At 37.4% G+C, this 21,177-nt stretch overlaps 3 protein-coding genes and 1 non-coding gene across 4 annotated transcripts; 3 read left to right on the forward strand and 1 right to left on the reverse strand.

Annotated features, from left to right (window-relative positions):
• Window positions 1–5: 5 nt before the first annotated feature.
• On the forward strand, window positions 6–4,723 carry LOC131779843 (uncharacterized). Its single transcript, XM_066167908.1, has 5 exons — window positions 6–399; window positions 1,332–1,624; window positions 2,089–2,242; window positions 3,238–3,468; window positions 3,924–4,723. The coding sequence occupies exons 1-5, from the start codon at window positions 93–95 to the stop codon at window positions 4,442–4,444; spliced, it is 1,506 nt and encodes a 501-aa protein (XP_066024005.1). The 5' UTR covers window positions 6–92; the 3' UTR covers window positions 4,445–4,723.
• Window positions 4,724–5,059: 336 nt separating this feature from the next.
• Window positions 5,060–7,673, reverse strand: LOC131779851 (uncharacterized). Its single transcript, XM_059096433.2, has 4 exons — window positions 7,269–7,673; window positions 6,545–6,781; window positions 5,812–6,178; window positions 5,060–5,241 (listed from the first exon to the last, which is right to left on the reverse strand). The coding sequence occupies exons 1-4, from the start codon at window positions 7,594–7,596 to the stop codon at window positions 5,136–5,138; spliced, it is 1,038 nt and encodes a 345-aa protein (XP_058952416.2). The 5' UTR covers window positions 7,597–7,673; the 3' UTR covers window positions 5,060–5,135.
• A 360-nt stretch (window positions 7,674–8,033) lies between these two features.
• Window positions 8,034–12,355, forward strand: LOC131779842 (uncharacterized). The gene is made up of 5 exons (XR_010718016.1): window positions 8,034–8,349; window positions 9,832–10,154; window positions 10,555–10,768; window positions 11,047–11,375; window positions 11,859–12,355. It is a non-coding gene; the product is annotated as an uncharacterized protein (transcript).
• Window positions 12,356–13,476: 1,121 nt separating this feature from the next.
• Window positions 13,477–19,253, forward strand: LOC131779852 (uncharacterized). Its single transcript, XM_059096434.2, has 5 exons — window positions 13,477–13,857; window positions 14,748–15,031; window positions 16,602–16,668; window positions 17,498–17,758; window positions 18,455–19,253. The coding sequence occupies exons 1-5, from the start codon at window positions 13,566–13,568 to the stop codon at window positions 18,613–18,615; spliced, it is 1,065 nt and encodes a 354-aa protein (XP_058952417.2). The 5' UTR covers window positions 13,477–13,565; the 3' UTR covers window positions 18,616–19,253.
• Window positions 19,254–21,177: the final 1,924 nt, after the last annotated feature.

A 21,177-nucleotide genomic window follows, 5' to 3' on the forward strand; every position in this document is an offset into this window, starting at 1 on the left:
CCGTCACCAAGCCTGCGCATTTCTAGGAAACAGACTGAGCAGGAAAACATTGTCTCAAAAGTAGCAGTGAAAAGATCTAATTGCAAAGAAAGATGAACAGTACAAAATGCTTTCATCTCTTCAACTGCGACAACACGTACGATTTAGATGTTGTTGTGAAATTATTGGACGTCATTAAAACGAAAACGACGGGGATCGATATACAGTCGAAGAAGGAATATTTTCGCCTCCACCATATGTCTGAGTTGACTAAGACTATTGAAAACAAGACCAGTGACAAACGAAGGATGGATTATGCAATTTTTGCTGTCAATGCAAACGAATCAAGGCTATCGATTAACGAGGAGAACGCTAGAGTTGGTTACGCAAAGCTGTACAGAGCATTACTAAGGGCAACAGGTAAGTGTTGAAATTTTGATCGTGCTTCATTAGAATTAAATTCAAATCTTCAGGCGATTTTCAAGTTTCATCTTACTCAGATGAAACGGAAAAAAGAACGTTGCAGTATTAGTACAGATTTTGGGACAAATAAGCAAGGGTGAGATTTGTGCCTACTTCACTACTGTTAACAAAGCAATTCGTGAACAAACCGTGCGTGACAGCGCGAGCTCAATCTGGTGTAACGGAATGAATACCAAGATGAAACTTCTCTAAGCTGAAGTCGGTGAATTAGCTGGCTTATTATTGTTTTTGTTGCGTTATTACTTGTTTCGTTTTTGTCTTTCGTGTCTTTTGGAAAGTTGAAGAGGCAGGTGGAATAAAGCACAAACTGACTTTTTCTCCTTCACTTTTTTCAAAGTAATAAAAGACAATTTAGAAGGAAAATTTATCAGTTTGTCACAAGTCACTAAGTCATTCTTTCCAAGCACCTCATCATTCTTTCAAACCTCATAATTCTTTTACACCTTTATCCAAAGGTGTGAAATTTTATATAAAATGAGGAAAATATTCAGACAAAGTGAAGCCTTGATTTAATGTCTTATTGGGGCATTTGGAAGTATGTGTCAACCAAACTCTCTGTTTGTTTTGTTTTGCTTTTCTAACTCACCAATTTTGTTTGATTTCTTGGTATAGACTTCTTTCATGATGGAGGGCGTGATTATTTTTTCTTTTATGTGCATGCAGATAACCTTTTTTGATTCGCTTTGCGTGAAGACTCCGTTCTTTTGACATGGATAGGAAAGGACAGCAGTTAGGCCAGCCATTTAGAAACAGGTTTAAGCCACTCAAAATTATGGGTGGTTTGTTCCTTGCTGAGACTCATGAAGGATAATGAAAATCCTCACCACTAGACTAATCCTATTGTTTATTCACACTTGTTATGACCTCAGATGAAAGAGTAATTGTTGTTATTGGTGGAGATGACAACTACAGAAATACCTCTGAGGAAGATGGATCTCTCCTGTCTCGCTGGGCTCGAAGAAAGGTTTCTTCTCAGTGCAAAGAAGAATTCATGGATGGAACCAAGAGGTTTATTTTTTCTTGGGACAAGAAACACAGGGTGATTCATGAGGAGGCACTGTTACATTTTCTTGATTTCAAGAGGAAGGGTCAAAAATTTTCTTATGAAATAAAACCTCAGGCAGAGCCTGTGCAGAGTGAAACTTTAGGTGATCAAAAGCAGGTGTGTCTTCCTAATAAAAAATACTGCAATAAACATTCACTAATTGCATCAATCCTCAATAGATTCTAAACACCTTTCTAACAATTATGCCATTCAGCTTCTCTGCATTTCCTGGAAGATGTATTGAGGGAGTTGAGTATTGTATCAATGCAACTCCCTTCAGGTATTGTGTTCCCTGACTCATATTATGCTTTTGTTATAAATCAATAATATCCAAGATGAAGTTGCTTGCTAACCATTTCTAGGTTGACTTGTAGTGTTCACACTTCAAGTCTTCACTGTAGGTAATCAGATATTTAACCATCACCCATGGGTAAATTTTCTTGGTTATCAAAGGGCAGAAGAGAACACTTTTAGTCAAACTACAGTTAAATTAATTACCTTGGGATATAGACAACAGCTTTTTTCCCTTCATGAGTAATAACTAATCTTATGTCAAAATTTTCTCTGCTCTTATGTCCTAGCAAACTGCACTACACGAAGCAAAAATCCAAATGGAAGAGGGAGAAGCATTTGATAAGCATGCACCTGAAATCTGTCAGGATGTCCATACCTCTGGTCTTCAAGAAGAAACGACTGAGCATGATGATGCTGGGGCAAAATCCAAGGAGGTGATGGGTAAGTTAATCCCTTTGAATTATTTCTGTATTGGTGTCTCTTTTCTATAAGTACTTGTACATTCACAGAGAGGGCTTGTCAATCCACATTGATCTGGTTATTTTTGCAGTACACAATGATTAATTAATTATAGCTTTTATTTCTTGCTGAACCTTTAGACATATTCAGAGAGAATTTACTCCTCGTTTTTAATAGAATAATAAGCTCGGAGTTTATCAGCTTCATCAATAAATAAATATAATTTTCAAAGACAGAAAAATGTTAGCCTTATATTACAGTATTATTTGAGCTCATCATTTTGGTTTAATGGTGTTTGAAAACCACTGCCAGTCTTTGCAGAACACACACATGTGCTAAAAATCCCAGTATCATAATTTTCGAAAAGTACTGGGTCGGGTGTTTGCCTAACCTTATAGAGCAAGCTTGAAGCTTGAAGTCTTTCAGGCTCTTTCTGACCCCTTATTTTCAGTTAACTTGATAGAACAGTGTTCATTTATAACATCAGAAACTGTCTACAGCCACTCTCAGGACGCAATGGACACGAACATGGCACAATCGAAATATGAGGCGAACCAGAACTTCCTACAGCCTCAGATCAAATAACAAATATCTGCTTTCAAATCCAAACTTCAGGACTTTTTGTCACCTACCCTTGGTGACCGAGCCTTTCTAACCACCGCACCAAAACTGTGGAACAATCTTCCATTAGATCTTGGATGCACCTCTGATTTTAAAGTTTTTAAACGTAATTTGAAGACTCACCTTTTTAAAAAAGCCTTTTCTGATATAGTGTTGTAATTTATAGACTAGACAATTATTCATTCATGTAATTTTATTGTTATATTTTATATTTTGAATTTTACTTTTTTGATCTTTAATTGTAAGGCACATTTGAAAACTGCATAGTTGAATTTGCGCAGTATAAATAAATGTTATTATCATTATCATTATTATTATTATTATTATTATTAATATTATTATTATTATTATTGCAGTACTTGGCCGGAATCAGTCTGATTTAGCTCTTTTTAAGAACCTTTACGGTGACGAATTATTTGGAAAGGTTTCGTGTTTCTCCGCCAGCCCTGTGGTATTAAAAGATACCCTTAAATCACATCCAATGAATTCCATAAGATCTTGTTTCATCTTTTTGGATGGAGCAGCCATTTTGGAAGAGTTCGCTTCGCATTACAAAGACCTGCTTGTATACGTCAGAGATAACGTTGGTAAGAGTATATCTTTGAAGTTAAGGGGTTGATAGCTTATTTTTTGTGGCTTGCATAGCCATGTGCTTGTATAGTTGTCATGGTCTTCTGTGCGTCTTAGTCTTTGTGGATAATCCCGCTCATCATAGACGCTAGTCTATATGAATTTAAGAGGACACTACAGAAAAGACCTAAGTTTGATACTGTCTCATTTGCTATCATTTTTTAAATGCAACAAGACTTTTCGCTCACACTTGGCTGCAAAGTTTTCATGCAATTTAGTAAAACTCCGTATTTTATGTATGCGTAGATTTTTGTTTTGATTTTCGTTAGGGTTTTCCTTAAAAAAATCGGCGAGGTAAACTAAAGATGAAAATTGTCCCCATGCTGGTAACTAACGCTGCCTTTTTCTCTGCTTTGCAACTGTTGCTTAAGGTTTCGATCATTCTCAACTGAAATACTTTTGTTACATTCAGACGAAAAAGTCGTTGCTATCATCTGCTCTGATAATCGTCTGATTCAAGAAGACACCATTGCAGATGAGATTGCTGAAATTCTTAGAGAAAAGGCATGTATTATTTGGTGGAGAGAAACCTTTTCCCCTCAAGAGCAATCTGCCAGACATAGAGCGCCACTCCATCGATCACAATCTCTTCCTGTGGGTTCGCCAAAGGGATCTGCAGATCGCCGCACGCTACCAAAGCATGTCGAAGAGTCACTGGTTTTGAAGACCCGACTCATCAATGGTAGTATTTCATATGACAAGGTAGAAAAGAGGTCCAGGGAATGGACCCCTCCTAAAGAGATAGAGGAAAGGTTATTCGACAAATGGCAGTCTACTCCTAACTTAGAATTACTGATATATGAACAGAGAGAAACTGGAAAAACGCATTACCGGGTTGTTGTGAAGGATGATTCTCAGAAAAAATATATTGAAGAGCTATTTGGCGGCATTGCTGCATTTGGTAGGACACCTTCCCCTCCGCCTCTTGAGTGACTCGATTTGAGGACAGACAGTTCAATTTTTTTCCTTTAGACTACCAGTAGAATTTTTTTCTGACGTATAATCTGCATGTTGTATCCAACTTTTATAAAGAATACAACACTTTCAAAAGCGTTAAATAATATACCTTGGGTAAGACTATGACGTGAGGGGAACTCTCTTTAATTTTAATCCAAATCATTGAATAAAAGTGCCCTTCGTTTTTTTATACCTTAAGGCTTCATTTTCATTCCATATCTGTGTAGAAAAGATTGTAAAATAAGTTATGTGTACACAAGAATATCGTAGATTTTGGAGGCTACTTCGAGCATGCTCGGATATCAAAACTCCTGCTACTTTCGTATTTTAGTTTCATTTGGAAGAAGTCTGCTCCGCATAATGATTAAGATCCAACGTTTGTCTCAGGATTTTGGGCCTCTGATCTATATGAACGGTAGATTCAAGCTGTCATTTAATATAGTGAGCCGTGGTATAACGATTTTCAATTAGTAGCCGAACTCTACAATTGATATTAACTCCTTAGACAAACGTTTGGACATCAATTCCACTAAGTCCGCTCCTTTCTTGATGATACTGTCACATAATATAGTTATAACAAACAAATAAAGAATTTGTGCTTAAAATTCTTGGAAAATTTCTATGTCACTTAAGCTAGTGATAAGTCAAAATGAACAACAAAACACATCTAGGATTTGGAACATGCTCGGCAATGTTCATTGTCAGTTAGCTCCATCTCGAAGGTTTCTGGTGAACGTTTAGACTGGCTCAAGTCAGGTGATTTAAAATCTGACCTATTAGGAAACAAAAAAATAAGTTAATATGCTGGACGTGGCGTCGTTGTTTATACTTGCCCTAGTATTTGTCCGTCGGAAATGATATGGAAGGGGATAAAAACGCGGGGAATGTATTTGCGAGGTAGTATTTCAAGCCACAATCAAATACGTTAGATGAGAACAGATGCGAATGCAGAGTTAATTCTTATCAAAATAACGAAGTATTCATTTATGATGGGGCCAAATCTGAGCTCGGGTATAACAGCGAATTTCGTTTATTTAACACTCGACTGTAACGCATGGTAGTTGTAAGTTTTCTCAAAAACTGAGAGGATCATTTGGGTATCCGATAATAACATTCATGAGCATGTCCTCCTTATTATATTATTCAAAAGAAAGCGTTTCAACAATTCGAGTTAACTTCCTTTAAAAAGCGCGAGTTCCTTTCAGGCTTAAATTAATAAAGTATTAGTACTAAAGAAGAAGAAGAAAGGAGTAGTGATTTGAATTCTCTATCATCCAATTCCCGTCTAGTTTCCCTAAACTACTTAGTGGATAAGGCTCTACTGATAATAATGAGTAACTTACGGCAAGCTTTTGCATTTACGATCAGTCAGAGGTTCATATTCGTGCTCCACTGGGGTTGGATACTTGAGTTCACTGGCTGCAGACTCTGAATGCCGGTTTTCCTTTTTTGGACTTTCCCTTTTAGTTTGCCGCATCTTAATGGAACGCTCTCCGCACGTTAATGCTTTCTTCATCAGCTCCAAGACACGTTTCTTGTAAACTGGATCAAGATGTTTTTCTGACAATGAGTTGGCGATCATAAACACGTTCTTCCTGTCACTACCAGTGACTTCAATGGCCGCCTCTTTTAATCTTTTCCTTTTTTCATCGGCGTTTGGCCCTCTCTGGACTTCATCGTCGAATGTTATGACAGTTAACATGGTGATTACTTCAACAGGATGAAGAGAGATTTCAAATGAAGCACATCTTCAATATCAATAATGATAAAAGTGAATCATTACAACTAGCCGGCCAGAAAGTCAGACAGGCGAGCTGTGATGTATCAAGCAGTCTAGCAGTCAGACAGTCAAGAATTCAGTCCACCAGTTAGTTATTTAAATCGGTCAAGCAGTAGTGGGTCTGTCAGACGGTCAGACAGTCAGACATTTATATAGCGCCTGATTATAGTGATACTTGAAATGGTCCAAAATGTTTGGAAATTTTTCAATCGTTCTGTTATTTTTGACAGACTCTTTTGAGCGTCACACCTAAATTGAAATGGTGCAGCATGCGTCACTCGAAAAGTCCTACTTACTTGCCTCACGTAGTTGGACTTGAACATACTTGATGATTTCTCTGTACTGACCCATTTCAAATCTAATGTCATTAGCTTTTATGACCCAAATTACGACGTGCATTTGGTCGGCTAGCGGAGGTTTCTCGAGTTTGTGGGCTCCCTGGCCAGCGGCTTTTGCTTTTAGAGCGCTTTTATCGTCCCGTGTCAAATCATCTCCCGGCCGATCAATTCCAAACAGGATCCGAAACAGTTCGCCTATATTAGAATTAAATGTTCCAATTAATATTTAAAGGGGTATAAAGTCCATGATTTTTAAGATTTGCAATTTGTTTGCAGTTTTATAAGGTGTTGGAATCGATGTTAGGTCAATTCGCCCAAGCAATTCTGAAAAATACAGCGATGTCTCCTTATTCAACAAGAAAGATAGCTGAGGGCAGCAGATTTCTTAAATCTCGAGATTCTTACTGCTATATAAGTGGTATAGAATACTTAGGAAGATAAGAAAGTGATTTAAAAGTTAACCAAAACATCCTAGCTAAAAACCGTGCCCCAGTTGTTCGAGAGGAGGTCACTTTTTCGCCGGACACGTTTGTCACGCTCTCCCAGTGTTTTTTTTTTTATGCTAATGTTAACGTATAAATAAATTCGCTTAAAACCTGAACGCTCAAACACAGGGATGGGTAAATCCTCCAATCCTCTTCGGTATCGAATACATTGAAATTCATGGATAAAAAGGACCTACCCTCTTCTTTGGTATCCATCGAGAAATATCCTCGCGTGTCGATAAGCCCGATTGGGTTTCCGGGAAGAAAGAATCTATCCAAAACCTTTGTTCCTTCCTTCCCGGTGGTTTGAGTTACAGCTGGAGTCATATCTTTATATCCTAAAGACTGGAATATGGTGTTAATCAAAGCTGATTTCCCAGACCCAGCCATGCCAAAGAAAACAATATTCACACAGCAACCTTCCATTTCGCCTTCCATGGCATCATGGAAGTTCTCAAACGTTCCGATCTTGAACTCGTGTATTTCGCTGCAAATCGAGGAAATTTCGTCTTCTAGCTCAGCCATAACTTATTCAAAGAAAGTAACCACATCAGCTTTCTTTGACTTTGGGAACGACTAATTGAAGAGTACTGCTCGTTCGGTTTTCCTTCGTTTGACACGAAGTAATCTAAGATGCAAAAAAAAACATAATCATTTGACGTCACGAACGTTTTCCGAGAAAGCTGAAAATTATACCCGCATTCTTCTAGCACTTACTCATCGAAAGACACTGGAGTGTTTTCAAAGAGCAGGAGTTGATTTCATTTTTTTGAAATTTAAGCCAGTGCTGTTGAAATTCTTTGCTAGCTGGTTCTGGCACCAATAGTAGCAAAATTCGTGATTTACGGGAGATAAGACTCACTTTATGACAATATGCAAATTATTCTCCGAAATTTGGAAATTAAACGGTCCTGCGCAGATAATTCTGAGAAAATTAGAGGATGTGAAACGCCACCTCAAGTATGTCTGTGGAGCGATCGGAATCAAATAATTCCATATGTTTTCATCTTTTTAATTGTGGCAAAACGTATAATCTGGATGTCGTTAGTAACTTACTCAGCGCTGTCAATGAGAAATCCATTGGCCTTGACATAGCTTGGAAACAGAAGTACTTTCGTCTCCCCGAAATGTCCAACTTGTGCGATACTATAAGGTCCGGGCCCGCCATGGATTTTGCCATCTTTGCCGTCAACGCGAACGAATCACGGCTGTCCATTAATGAACAGAATGCTGGAATAGGTTACGGAAAGTTTTTCAAGGCTCTATTAAAGGCAACAGGTCAGTGATGAAGAGGATTTTTTTACAAGGCTTTAAATTCTTTTTTTAGGATGTATAATAAAGAAAATGAAATTTGGCATGAAGTTTATTGGAAGGGAAGGCGAGGTAAAATTATAAAGGTAATTTAGTGTTAACAACTGAGTTGAAAACGTATATTGGCCACCGCAGAGAGTGAAAAAACTTTTACGGTGGCCAATTTACGTTTTTAACTCAGTTTTTAACGGTAAATTACCTGCTATACTCTCCTACCGACGCAGCACCACAGTTTCTTTAGAAACTCACCCCTCCCCCCCTTATAAAATTATAAAGGGTGCGTTGAGAGAAATACGACATAGGAAAGAGCCGCGATTGCTTGTAACTGAATATAATGATCAACTGATTAGAAAAGAGCCTATTCGATACATTATTTCGTGACGGCGCAATTATGTGCATTAATGCAATGGGCAGATCTTTTGAAACTTTGCTTTTCATTTTCTAAGAAAACTGAAGGATATCATTTTCCAATTTTGAATATCTTTTTAGTAACCTCAAGAATTTTAAAATTTGTTTTGAACATTTATAACTACAAATTGGGAGTCTTAATGGGGAGATAGATTTTATGGACAAAGGTTAAAATTTCGGCCATTTTACGGCTAACGGTTAATATCATTCCACTGCTGTCACCAGAAATATATTTTTTACGGTTAACCTTTTTTACGACTACTGGTTAAAACTGGTCTATTATTACATCTAACGTCTAAATATTTAGCCGTTTTGTGGCTATCGGTTAACCCCATTGAGACCCTCTAGATTGTTGTGGCTGTAAACATATTAGGTCTGCGATCCTATCTCGTGCATGCGCGTAGGAACCAGTTAGCACATGGAAGTCTCAATTTGTCGATTTCGAAGTCATTGTGTGATCGTGTTACTTAATAAAACATAAGTTTCGATTACACAAAGAGGCTTGGAATATCTTTACAGTCGCTGTCATCGAATTCGAACCTTTTCCTCTTATAATATATCTTAAAGGCAAAATTGAATAATACTCAGAAAATGCAACACGCAAATCTTAATGCGCGAGGACTCGCCCTGTGATGATGTGTATCCACCGCTAGGCACAGATATTAATTGGTAGGAGACATGGTAAACTGAAAGTTAGTTCACTGACTCCAATTACAGAGATCTGGGCTCAAGACCTGGCCAGTGCATGGAATTGTGTTCTAAGTCGCGTCGGATTCTTCACTCACATAGACAATAGAGCCTCTTTCTTCACTCAGAGGTAAAACTGGGTACTAGCGTGGCGAAATACTGTGATAAATTAGCATTCCATTCACAGGGAGTAACTATACACACCCTTTTTATTGGCAAATGAAATTTACTTTTCCACAATGGATCCTTTCAGTTTTTATGTCCTTTCAGTCCGTCACATTCAACCCTAGGTTGTGTCTTTAATAACACAAATTTTACATTAAGTCATAGTGTAATTCTTATCATAACCAATAGGTGAACGAGCGATTGTGGTTATAGGTGCAGACGATAATTACAGAGATGCTGTTGCAGAGGAAAGATCTCTCCTTTCACGCTGGGCTCGAAGAAAGGTTTCATCCCAGTTCAACGACGAATTCATAGACGGAAGCAAGGGCTTCATTTTTTCTTGGAACAAAGCTCACAGAGTAATTCACGAAGAGGCTCTGAAACATTTCCTCGATCCTAGCAAGAGGGATCACAAATTTGTCTCACAGAAAAAAGATGAATCAGTAGTGTATTTCAAGTCCTCTGATCGGAAAGAGAGGGTAACGGCTGGAACTGCAACAGTTGTTACTGAGGTAGAACCTTATTTATGACTGCTGTCAGAGCTAAGGGGTAATTTTTGATAAATGGGAAGGTGTTTTTCGAACCCAAGCCCTTTCACATTTTTTTTGGGAAGTGGGTATTCTCAGTGGTCTATTTACAAGTGTTACTCACGGTGCGAGAAATACTGAAAAGCATTGTAAACTAAGTTGTCTCTGCTTTCATGAATGAAAAAAATTGGATTGACGTGGGAACCCTTGCCAAGTTTTGACATACAAAGCATCATGTTTTGCTTACTAAAGTTCAGATGGAGACTGCAAGTTGACAAGATCGATCAACCACAAGAAATTTTAAACTATTACGTTTATATTTTAGATAAAGATATTTACAAGTATCGTTTGCTTGAGTACGTGTGTACCGTTTCTTCTGTCATAGAGAGCTGACTCTTATGATCAAATGAGCAGGAACAACATTGCATCAAACAGTACAGAAGGGAACTACTTGGGAATAGAAAATAACACACCCCCCGAGGGATGTCCATTCGACGTTAGGCCCAGACTTAGGGAGGACTCTAACTCTTTACTTCAGTCTTGTACATCTATTGACGCTGATGCGCGTGACTTTGACGAGAAAACTGCGGATGTCAGCGGTACGTTGATCCAGTTTCAGTTGTTTTTCTCTTTGATATGGAGAGATCTGTAAAGAAAAATGATCTCACCCAACCCCCCGTCTTTTTTCTTTTCGACCTCATCGTCATCATGATGATCCTCGTTATCATCATTATTATAACCTCAATAATCAACATCGTACATATTAACATGGTTTTCCTTTACCATTATAACTATTACAATTGGTCTGCACGCTAATTTAAATTGAGCTCTGTCTATGGAAGGAATCTGATATTTCCTTTTTGTTGGTCAGATATAGAGTCAGGAAAAAGGATGGGAGCAGCTTGTCGGGAATCCTTTGATTCCATGAACACAAAACCATTATCAACGATGAAAAAGGTACTGATCCTTGGTCAGAACCAGTCTGATGTACGTTTGGTGAACGAATTGTTTGCTGATGATGTTCTTACCAAGGTTTGTATCTTCAGTGGGTCTCCTGATGATCTCGGATCGATTCATTAATCTTCACCGGCCCTCTAAGATCCTGTTTCATTGTTGTGGAAGCCAGAACCCTGAAGGATGAGCTTCAATTCAAATCACAAACAAAATCATATAAATGCATGTTGGAGTCGGCCAAAAGAAATGTAGGTAAGAACATCCTCTTAAAGTATGCATTCGTATGGGCTTCAACTGAATGTAGCTCTTAGTGTTGTGGTCTGGCTTTGTCATTGTTTATACAGGCCCCATTTAAACCAGCTTTGAGCTGTATTAGGCCAGCCTGTCTAGATATCGCAAATACATACATACATAACATTGTCATCAACTTCTCTCTGGTAAAACTTAACCCCTGCTGCGTGGAGACTTCATGAACTATGGAAGAAGAAAAAGTGCATACAAACTAAAATACGTAACACCCATAATTAAAAACACTTTATAACTGTTAAACATTAGATGACGACTAACTGAAAATTGGAATCTACGAACGTTTTTATATGGTTTGCTGGACAGACTACTGCCTTTGCAGCAGTCATTCTGACCATCAACACTGAGTTTTACAGCGTTTGCCTGGTTATTGGGATATTTTTTTAGGTCACGGTGCTGTTGTGACAATTTGTTCAATTTTGATTTCAGACGGAAAAATTGTCGTAATTATCAGTGACCGTAACAGTAACATGTCACCAAATGAGGAGAATTTCATTACATCAAGAATCGAGGAACTTCTTGACGATGAAGGTGTTATTTTTTGGTGGAAGGGGAACAAACCGCAAAAACAAACTCCAAAACGTTCGCGGTCATTTGGACGGAAAAGAGCTCAAAAAGATAATAATGGTGCAGCAGTCACTGTAGCGGAAAGTAAGGCATGTCATCTATGCCCCGATGACTTTACCCTCCTATTTAAGGCCCGCCTGCACTATGGTGAGATTTCTCTTCAAGATGAAAATGAGAAGTGCGATGAAGATGAACTTCCCCCAGAGATCAAGGAAAGTTTGAGGAAAAAATGGCAATCGACTGCCGATGCAGAATTGCATGTTTTCCGAGAAAAAACAACTGGTGACTATTGAACTATTGTTAATTCCATTGCAACATCCCCAGTAAGTAAGGTGTATGAGATGTTCTTCACAACTTGAACAAATACCTTTCGTTGGCTGTAAGAAATAAACCTGAAAATGATATGGATCATGCGATATGAGTGTATTTAGAGAATGTGTAAAAGAGTAGCATCCACTGGTGTCAGCCATTAAGTCTTAAGGTGGAATGTTATCATTGGTACAGCTTAACTAGTTCATTTCCCTTTAATTCGTTAATTCTTCGGGAATCTCCACCCAGTTCATTTAAAAATTATTAAATGGGGGCCATCTGTGATTACCTCGTGCCACCTACTGCAGTATAGAGCCATTTACCAAAAGTTACATATCTAACCTTTTGGAATTCATTGAAAACTACATAATTACTTTGTAAGTTGGTTTTGAAGGTCAACATGAAGCGTAAACGCAATATAATTGAAACAAGATGTCTCCCCTTTAGAGGCGAATCTGTTATTTATCAGTAAGTTCAGACTTGAACAATAAACTGTTACGAACATATAATAAAACTGAAATGTAAGCCAATAAGACCATTATGGCTTGGTTGATCTCATTTCATCTGTTTTTTTTCTTCGATGTTACCGGATAATTTAGGCGGTTGACATAAAGAATGAAGTATTCGCCGAATGTTCTGATTTCCTGCCTACTTTTTATTTTAAGGAAAAATTATTCATACTTCAGTATTTATACATCTTTAATGATATATTCGATAGCAGTACCGTCAAAATTGAAAAAAACCCATAATTCATATGAAATTTCTTGAAAACTCAAGCTCAGTGGCAAATGCCATTTGAAAAGGTCAAAAATTTTATGCCTTAGAAGTTGTAAAAGAACATTATCATTCCCCCTGAGTATTCACTCGTTATTGGTTATGACGAACTCAACTTGGTGAAAAGTCTTACCTCAGTCAAATTATCCCTTCGTTTCATAACCGCAGCATCAAAGATAAACGTTTAAGTAACGGGTCGGTAATGCATTCAAAGTTTTTGTAAGTGACTGTATAATTGAGGTGCAATATAACGCAACTGTACAATATCTTATAAGCTTTTTTTTCGTAGAAATAACCAATTTGGACTCTTGGGTTGCACTACAGAAATTGCGTGACCTTTTTAATAATGACGTTTATTCTAGGAATCGAAACAAAACCGCAAGTTCATTTCTAAGAACGCATCCAACAAACTCGAAGACAAACAAACGAGTCGGAAAGCAATTCAGTTCATCCAGTAATCTAAAATTTCGCCACGAAAAATAAGCAATGTCCGAGAAGAAGCGCGTGCATCTTTTCAACTGCGATAACACTTACGATCTTACTGTCGTTAACACTTGGATTCTAGCAGTCCAAGAGAAAATACCTTTCACTTTTACGGTATCGAAACATTATTTCAGTCTCCGTGACATGTCTAAATTATGCGAAAACACCATTTCTAAACTTCACATTGATTTCGCTTTTCTTGTGGTTAATGCCGAAGAATCTCGTCTATTATTCAACGATAGTAAAGAAGAAAGCGGTTACACCAAAGTTTACAGAGCACTGCTCGACGCTACTGGTAAGTCTTCTCCACCGTCATGGCGGAAGTAATATTATGTTGATATTTTCTTGCTGACATCTTTATTCATGTTTTAGGGAGTTTGTTCGAGTAAGCCTACCTGTGCGATCGTAAATTGGCGTCATCGCCCCAAAAAATGGTTTAGCAGGCTGATTTTAACGTTCATTTACAATAAAAGCAAACCGAGCAAACTGTTCGCTTTCGTACTCCGATTTCTTGGATTGAAGATGTACAAACACTCAAAACCAGAATGAAATTTCTAGTGCAATTGCCTTCGCCATCTGGGGACAAGCTTTCGTTTGTGATCAGGGTAATACGAAAGACATGGCCATTGTGAATTAAACGTTGTGAAACGCTGTACATAAATTATAAGTCCAACCTGGTTGAGTAATCATTGTTATCTTTGAATACATTATATGAGTCAAGCTAAAAACACCCTGAAAGTAAGTTCACGCGTCGTTCATTCTACTTGCCACGAGTTTCTTTGAAAACAAACGCTAAACATTATTCATTGAGCAACTTGCACGAAAAGTTGTATTTCATTACTTGGAGGATAATTGAGTGCGCTCCAATTCCATAGTATACGGAATTATATTTTATTCGATTCAGTTTTCAGCGCAATCAAATCTATTGTCGAGACATTTGATCGGAGGCTGGATCTTTATATTTTTGAGGAGACATGGGCAACTTACAATTTCCAGACGATAAACACTTAATGTGAGCAAGAGATAAATCGAGTTAGGCCGCGTCTAACCTCGAGATCGGAGGGATAAGGTTGTTCGGAAAAGAAAGCAATAATTTCAATCGTGTAGTGTATTTATGATGAGCCCTGAAAACATCATAAGACGTTTAAGAGTGGATTAAAGGTTTGGTTTCTGATAATTTTTAAGGTGAGAAAGTCAGTGTGGTTATTGGTGGAGATAGCCATTACAAAAACCAAGAAGAGGAGTATCAAAATGTCTTATCACGCTGGGCACATCGGATTGTCAGTTCACAGCTCAAGGAAGAGTTTCGTGATGGGAGAAAAAGCTTCGTATTTTCTTGGAATGAAAAACACCGAGCAATCCACGAGCAGGCACTGCTGCATTTCCTTGATCCGAAGAAAGCAGGAGTCAAATTTGGTTGTCAATCAGAGATGCTCGCTAAACCAGATGCAGCTGGTGTTGTTGAGAAGGTACACACATTGTTCATGCGCAGTATATATAAGCAGCTTCAGTTTCGGGAGAGAGCCAAAACCTAGGACTGACCTACTAAGCAGAGTCCTATAAGTAAACTTCAGAAAGACTAATGTAGAAAGTCAGATGTAGCTAAGATGTTGTTTTACAAAGTTCCATGGCACGACCAAATGTACAAATCAAACTAGGAAAGAAAGTTTTGAATTGTACTTCCCTGGAAATTGAGCAGTAAGCCTCGACTCGATGCACACAACCCAGTTTTCCTATCACAGGTCTAAATATGTCGAATGGGAGACGGCATTGTATGAAAGTAACAAATGTCTACTCTGATTAAGAGTTTCCAAGGTATACCGGCCAGCAAAAATAGGTTGGGTCATACGATGGTCAAAAAATTCTTGGTAAAACGAATCAAAAAAGTTGACGAAAAAGAAGCGGGTTTTTAAAACACTTAACGATAAAAAAAAATGCGATAAAACATTTCGTAAAAGCATATTAAAATTATGTTGACGACGTTTCGACGTTCGGTTAACGTCATCATCGAGTCAAAGAGTGAAAGATAAAAAATGTTTAATTACTAAAATCTTTGCAATCGCAATCTTTGTCTCAACAAGCAGACTGATTCTATTCACGCAAAACTCTTTGTTTAAAAGAACATTCCATAAGCTATTGTCTTTTTAATATTTAAATATTTTTTATCTTCCACTCTTTGACTTGATGATGACATCAGCCAAACGTCGAAACGTCGTCAACATTTTTTTTATATGCTTTTACGAAATGTTTAATCGTATTTTATTATCGTTAAATGTTTAAAAACAAGTTGACATTGGCAAAAAAATATATATATTGTTGTGGACGTTTCGGCTGCTAGTGTCACCATCTTCAGCAGAGATACAAATGCAAATGTTTCATGGCGTCCTGCTTGATAGATATCCACAATGTGTGATAAAACTTAATCTCGAAGGAATTTTTTAAGTGTAACAATAGTCTCTAGAGTGTTTTTTATTGGCTCTAAAAATTCTTAATTTTATTGTATATGTTTGGTAGCATTATGTGTTCGTTTATAGCGTTTCTATCTCGCGTGGAATGCCAAGCTTCAAGAATTACTCTTTGTCGCTACGCCGATGACCTGTCAACAATTTTAACACTCTCCAAATCTATTTGGTGAATGTGAAGCATATGGTGTTTGGCCAACAAAAAGATTTCATTCAATGTTGCTATGGCTTTTGTGTTTTCTTTCACGCGTGTTTTTAGAGCGCGTGAAGGCGACAGTGTTAGCCGAAACGTCCAGAACAATATATTTTTTAGCCAATGTCAACTTTTTTTATTCTTCTTACCAAAAATTTTTAATATGCCTGTCTACACACCAAATATTTTCAACTTCACATGATGGTGAAAGGATTGTCTAAAACTAAGACGCTGAAAATCCTATCATTTAAGTGGCCTCAGGCAAGAAAATTAGATTGAACGCTGTGTGCGTCCTCTTTTCATTTGCATGGCGTAAGTCAAGGGAAAGTTAGAGGCTTGCTTGCTTTTAGCATTATTAAGGACACTTATTTTTTTCTTTGGCAGTCAATTTCCGCACTTAACATAGGAACTTGCGATGTTGTGGATTCCTCGACCAAGGAAAACGGAAAAGGTATAATTGCCCTAACTGTCAGTTAGTGAACGTGACTACTATCACAAGAAAGGGCAGCTGGGCCAGGTTGTTCGAAAGGAGGTTAACGTTAATCTACGATTAATAGTTAACCTTGGCTCTTATTTCTCGTGTTGAAGAGCACTTATAAGAGCTAGGGTTTTGTTGCCGATTTTATCTCAATATGACTTGAAACTATTTGGAAAAAAATACAAAAGAAAAATTCATTCACAAAGCTATTAAATTCAGTTGAAAATTATACTAATCCCGTGATAGGTTAGTCGTGCTTTGAACAGCCCGGCCCTGCTAATGAATTGGATGCCATGAGTAGATTCAGATCTTATGATCAGTCAGTCTGAAATTGACACTGCACTATTAGCTCGGCTTGGGTGACTCATATCTTCACTACTGGCCTGTTCTTAGGAGTGAGTATTTTATCTTTTAAAAATTGTGTTTCTTTTTTTGGGGAGCAGGACCGTCAAATTCAAGAAATACTCCCAAACAACTTCAGCAACAAGAAGCAGGAAAAAAGAATCAGTTATTAAACAGGCATAAAACTCAATATCAACATGTTTTGATAATGTCAACATTTTATAGGCATTAACTAGTGAGTTGACAAGCGAATCATGCCTTAGATATAGGTGAAATGAATTAGATATTAAACGACTGAAAGCAAAGAAGTCACTGGTGCTTTGGCATTTTTTTTCTTTTTAATTAGTAATATGTGCATGATTTTCGGGGGGGGGGAAATGCACATGAAATTACATTTCATCCTGGACTTCAATCACATGTCCACTATATGTCCAATATCGAGTATCTGTCTTCTTCTCAGGCGTGGTGGATTTCCTGGTTCTCTGTGGTGACCAATCAGCCGTGACAGTTATTAGAAACATGTACCCCTCAAGCATGCTTACTCCTTCTGACATACATGTTGGCAGCCCCAAAGAGCTGAAATCTCATCTGCCGAAGAGTGCCTCTGTGTCGTTGTGTGCCATTGGGCTCCAAGCGAGTGATTTAAAAGAAATTGCATCGTCAAACGAATGGGAGAAATCTGACTTTGGAGAACTTGTGAGGACTGTTCAAAAAGCAGCTGGTAAGAAAAGTCACAGAAAATGTAAACGACCCACTATAGGGTCAAAATGGGGTGATGACTTTTATGGCTATCGGCTGAAATTTTGATCAATTTACGGCTAACGGTTAATATCTTTCCAACGTGGTCACCAGAAAAATTTTCACGGTTAACATTTGTTACGACTTACGTTTAAAATTTGTCGATTTTTACGCGGCCTAATTGCCGTTTTAATACTAACAGTTAACCGCATTGAGTCTCTCTTGCATGGTAGAGTGAATACCTAATAGGGGTCCTTCCAGATCTTCTCCAGCCTGTTAGACCTCTGTTACAGGCTCAATTTTATAAACGGAAGATGTAGCTGTTAGCTTTGGTCTTCTAAATACCCAGTAAGACTCATCCTGATTTTTTAAGGGAGGGTTTTAGTTCAATTTCAGTTCGATAACCAACGATGATGGCCGGATGATCGATTTTTCCTCTTAACTATTAATAAACAATATCTTCACCAGGCCACTAGAGGGCTCTGTTTAAATAAAATCTACTTTGATATATCATTTTATGTGATTTAAATTATGAATTTAGATCGACGGAACATTTAAAATCTCCTGTTTTAAAAGATATGGGAATATTGAAGAATGATAATTTCCTGTAAAGTTACGTTTATTGAATGTTATAATAGCAGGTCTCTCTTTGACGTATTTTTACCTTCTCTATATCCAGACAAAGTGGTAGTCGTGATAATGTACTCAGAGATAACCGCGGAGACGTTGCCACTACCACAGAGCGAAGAAGTCCAAGTAACTGAAAAAGTGGAGTTGCTACTTGGCGAGAAAGGCATTGTCCTTTGGTGGAGAGGACGCCCTCGCCAGACTACAGGCTGACAGTGAAAAACGTCATAGGCCATCAGAACTGAGACGAAAATCAGAAGAACCAAGTAATTTACAATCTTAAACCGAGGTTTTGTTTTCAAGTGTGCTGAAAGTTTCTTTTTTTTATTTACTTTGCGGTTACTTTGCTCTATTGTCAAGGACACGATTTTTTTCCAGAGCCGAAAAAATCAATTAGGAACTATTTGTGATTTACTAAACATGACAAAGCTAACCTAAGTTTTTAAAGAAGAAGAAGTTACGAAATCCGATTTCATTTGACGTCACTTTTTGATCGAAAAATGTATACTCACATTATATTGGAATACAGAAACAATCGCAAAAGTGTTGAGCAACACTTCAGAAGTCAATTTCCTGACGGAAACTTAACAGTCGCAAGAGAGTGTTTTTGCATGAGCGACTTATGTAAATTTCAAGTAGAAAGAAAGCTGCTTAATTAAAAGTCCATTTTTCGTCTCCTTATTGGATTCTGGTCTTGATAGCTATGAAAAGCTTTCTATAAGCTGTGTGGCCATAAAATAAAATAGTACACCTGGAGTATCACAGCTCCAATTTGTAGCCCCTAAAAGTTATCACGGATAATGTATAGATTTGGCCAAGCCTAAAAGCGGAGCTCTTGTAAGTTTATTTTCCAGCCCTTCGTAATACTTAATAAAAACTGTAATTAAACTCTTCAGCACTGGCTGTCATGGAGTTTCTTTAAGAGGGATTTAGAGACCAGTTGGGGGGGTGGGGATTGAGGGAAAAGTTGACGAGGTCTGGGACCTGGGGACGATACTCTCACAACTTACAAAGCGATCAACAGGCATACTACTTAGCGGTATCTTCAAACAACTTAGGACCGTCGTCGTTCTCGATGTCTTGAGAAAATTTTCGAAGATATAGGGGATGTTTTCTTCTTCAGATGAAGTGCATGATATAAGCATCAGCTGAAATTATATTCTATTGAGCGTGACTTATAATTTCGATTTGGGAAAATGAGCCAAAATTTAAAGAAACGACGGTAAACTACTTTGCGTTAAGATATCACTAGTCGATTGAAGTGTATACACGCGAACACATTGATTCAGTGAAACAAACGCCAAAATCCTTTGTGCTTCTCTCATATCTTCTCTTGAAGTTTCCAGGTATGACTGCTTGCCCCACCGTTTTTCCCTAACGTTTCAAACTCCTCTGTTTAGCGTAGAAAATTAAAAAGAAAAGTAATTTTCAACCCGTGTCTGAACCTGTAATTTTTGTAAAACTTTTTTCGCTTTTGACTGTTCTTGTTTCATGATTGTCCTCTGGCTGGAAATACACGACGTTTTTTGAGATTTTTTTCTGTTATTTAATTCGATAACCGCTGCTGTAACTGTATAAAAAGTGGGTGTCTTTAAGAAAACTTGATATAACCTGGATTTCATTTTTACATAACAGAAATCAATTTTAAACATCAATCAAGTTTTCTCTTTAGTTTAAAAGTTGAGTTGATGTTGTTATTGGCTATATTAAATAAGTTGAAAGCTTTAGATGGTATTTTTTCATATTTGCAACAATTGAATTTACTGGAAATGTTGAGTTGTTGCAACATGTTAACATGAAAATCATGAAATATTACTCGATAAATTGAACTTTTACGGTTTCCGTGGATTGATAAATGACTGGTTTCAATCATATTTAAAAAATAGAACACAAACAATTCAGATTGGAGAGCACTTATCAACAAAACTTATCTCTCCCTGTGGTGTCCCCCAGGGATCAGTCCTTGGACCTCTTCTATTTTTACTTTACATAAATGACATTCACCTTTGTTCTGATAAACTAAAATTTTATCTCTTTGCGGATGATACTAATATACTTTATGCTGATAAGAATCTTAAGGCGATCGAGCAAACGGTTAATGTAGAGTTGAATAACGTACATGACTGGTTAACTACAAATAGGTTGACATTGAATACAAAAAAATCAAATTTCTTAATTTTTCGTCCTCGTCAGAAAAAAATGCATTTTTCTCCACAAATAGGTATTTTAGATTGTGAGACAAACCGAAGAGTTAGTTTAGAGCAAAAAAGTTATATCAAATATCTAGGCGTTTTAATTGATCAAAATTTGTCATGGAAAAACCATGTTGACTCTGTTATCGTAAAAATAAGTAAAACAATTAGGGATGATTGCAAAGCTGAGGTACTTCGTTCCCTCTACTGTCCTTGTAAATATTTACAATTCATTAATTCTACCTTATATAACTTATGGACTCCTTGCCTGGGGCAATGCGTCCAATGCTTATTTAAACAAGATTTTAGTTCTTCAAAAGCGAGTTTTGCGCCTAATCTATTTCACCGATCGAAGAGAGCATGCCATCCCTTTATTTGCCAAAGCAAAAATTCTGCCTGTTACGTTCCTATATTATGAAGCCGTAAGTAAACTTATGTTTGATGTGCACAACCAGAGGGCTCCCATTAATATTTTGAAACTATTTACTAAAACATCTCATATTCATACCTACAATACTCGATCATCCAAATCGCAGCTCTTTAGTACAAAGTACTCTAGACTTAACCTACAAAAAAAGGCTTT

This window comes from Pocillopora verrucosa, chromosome 6 (assembly GCF_036669915.1).
Source record: "Pocillopora verrucosa isolate sample1 chromosome 6, ASM3666991v2, whole genome shotgun sequence".
NCBI lineage: Eukaryota > Metazoa > Cnidaria > Anthozoa > Scleractinia > Pocilloporidae > Pocillopora > Pocillopora verrucosa.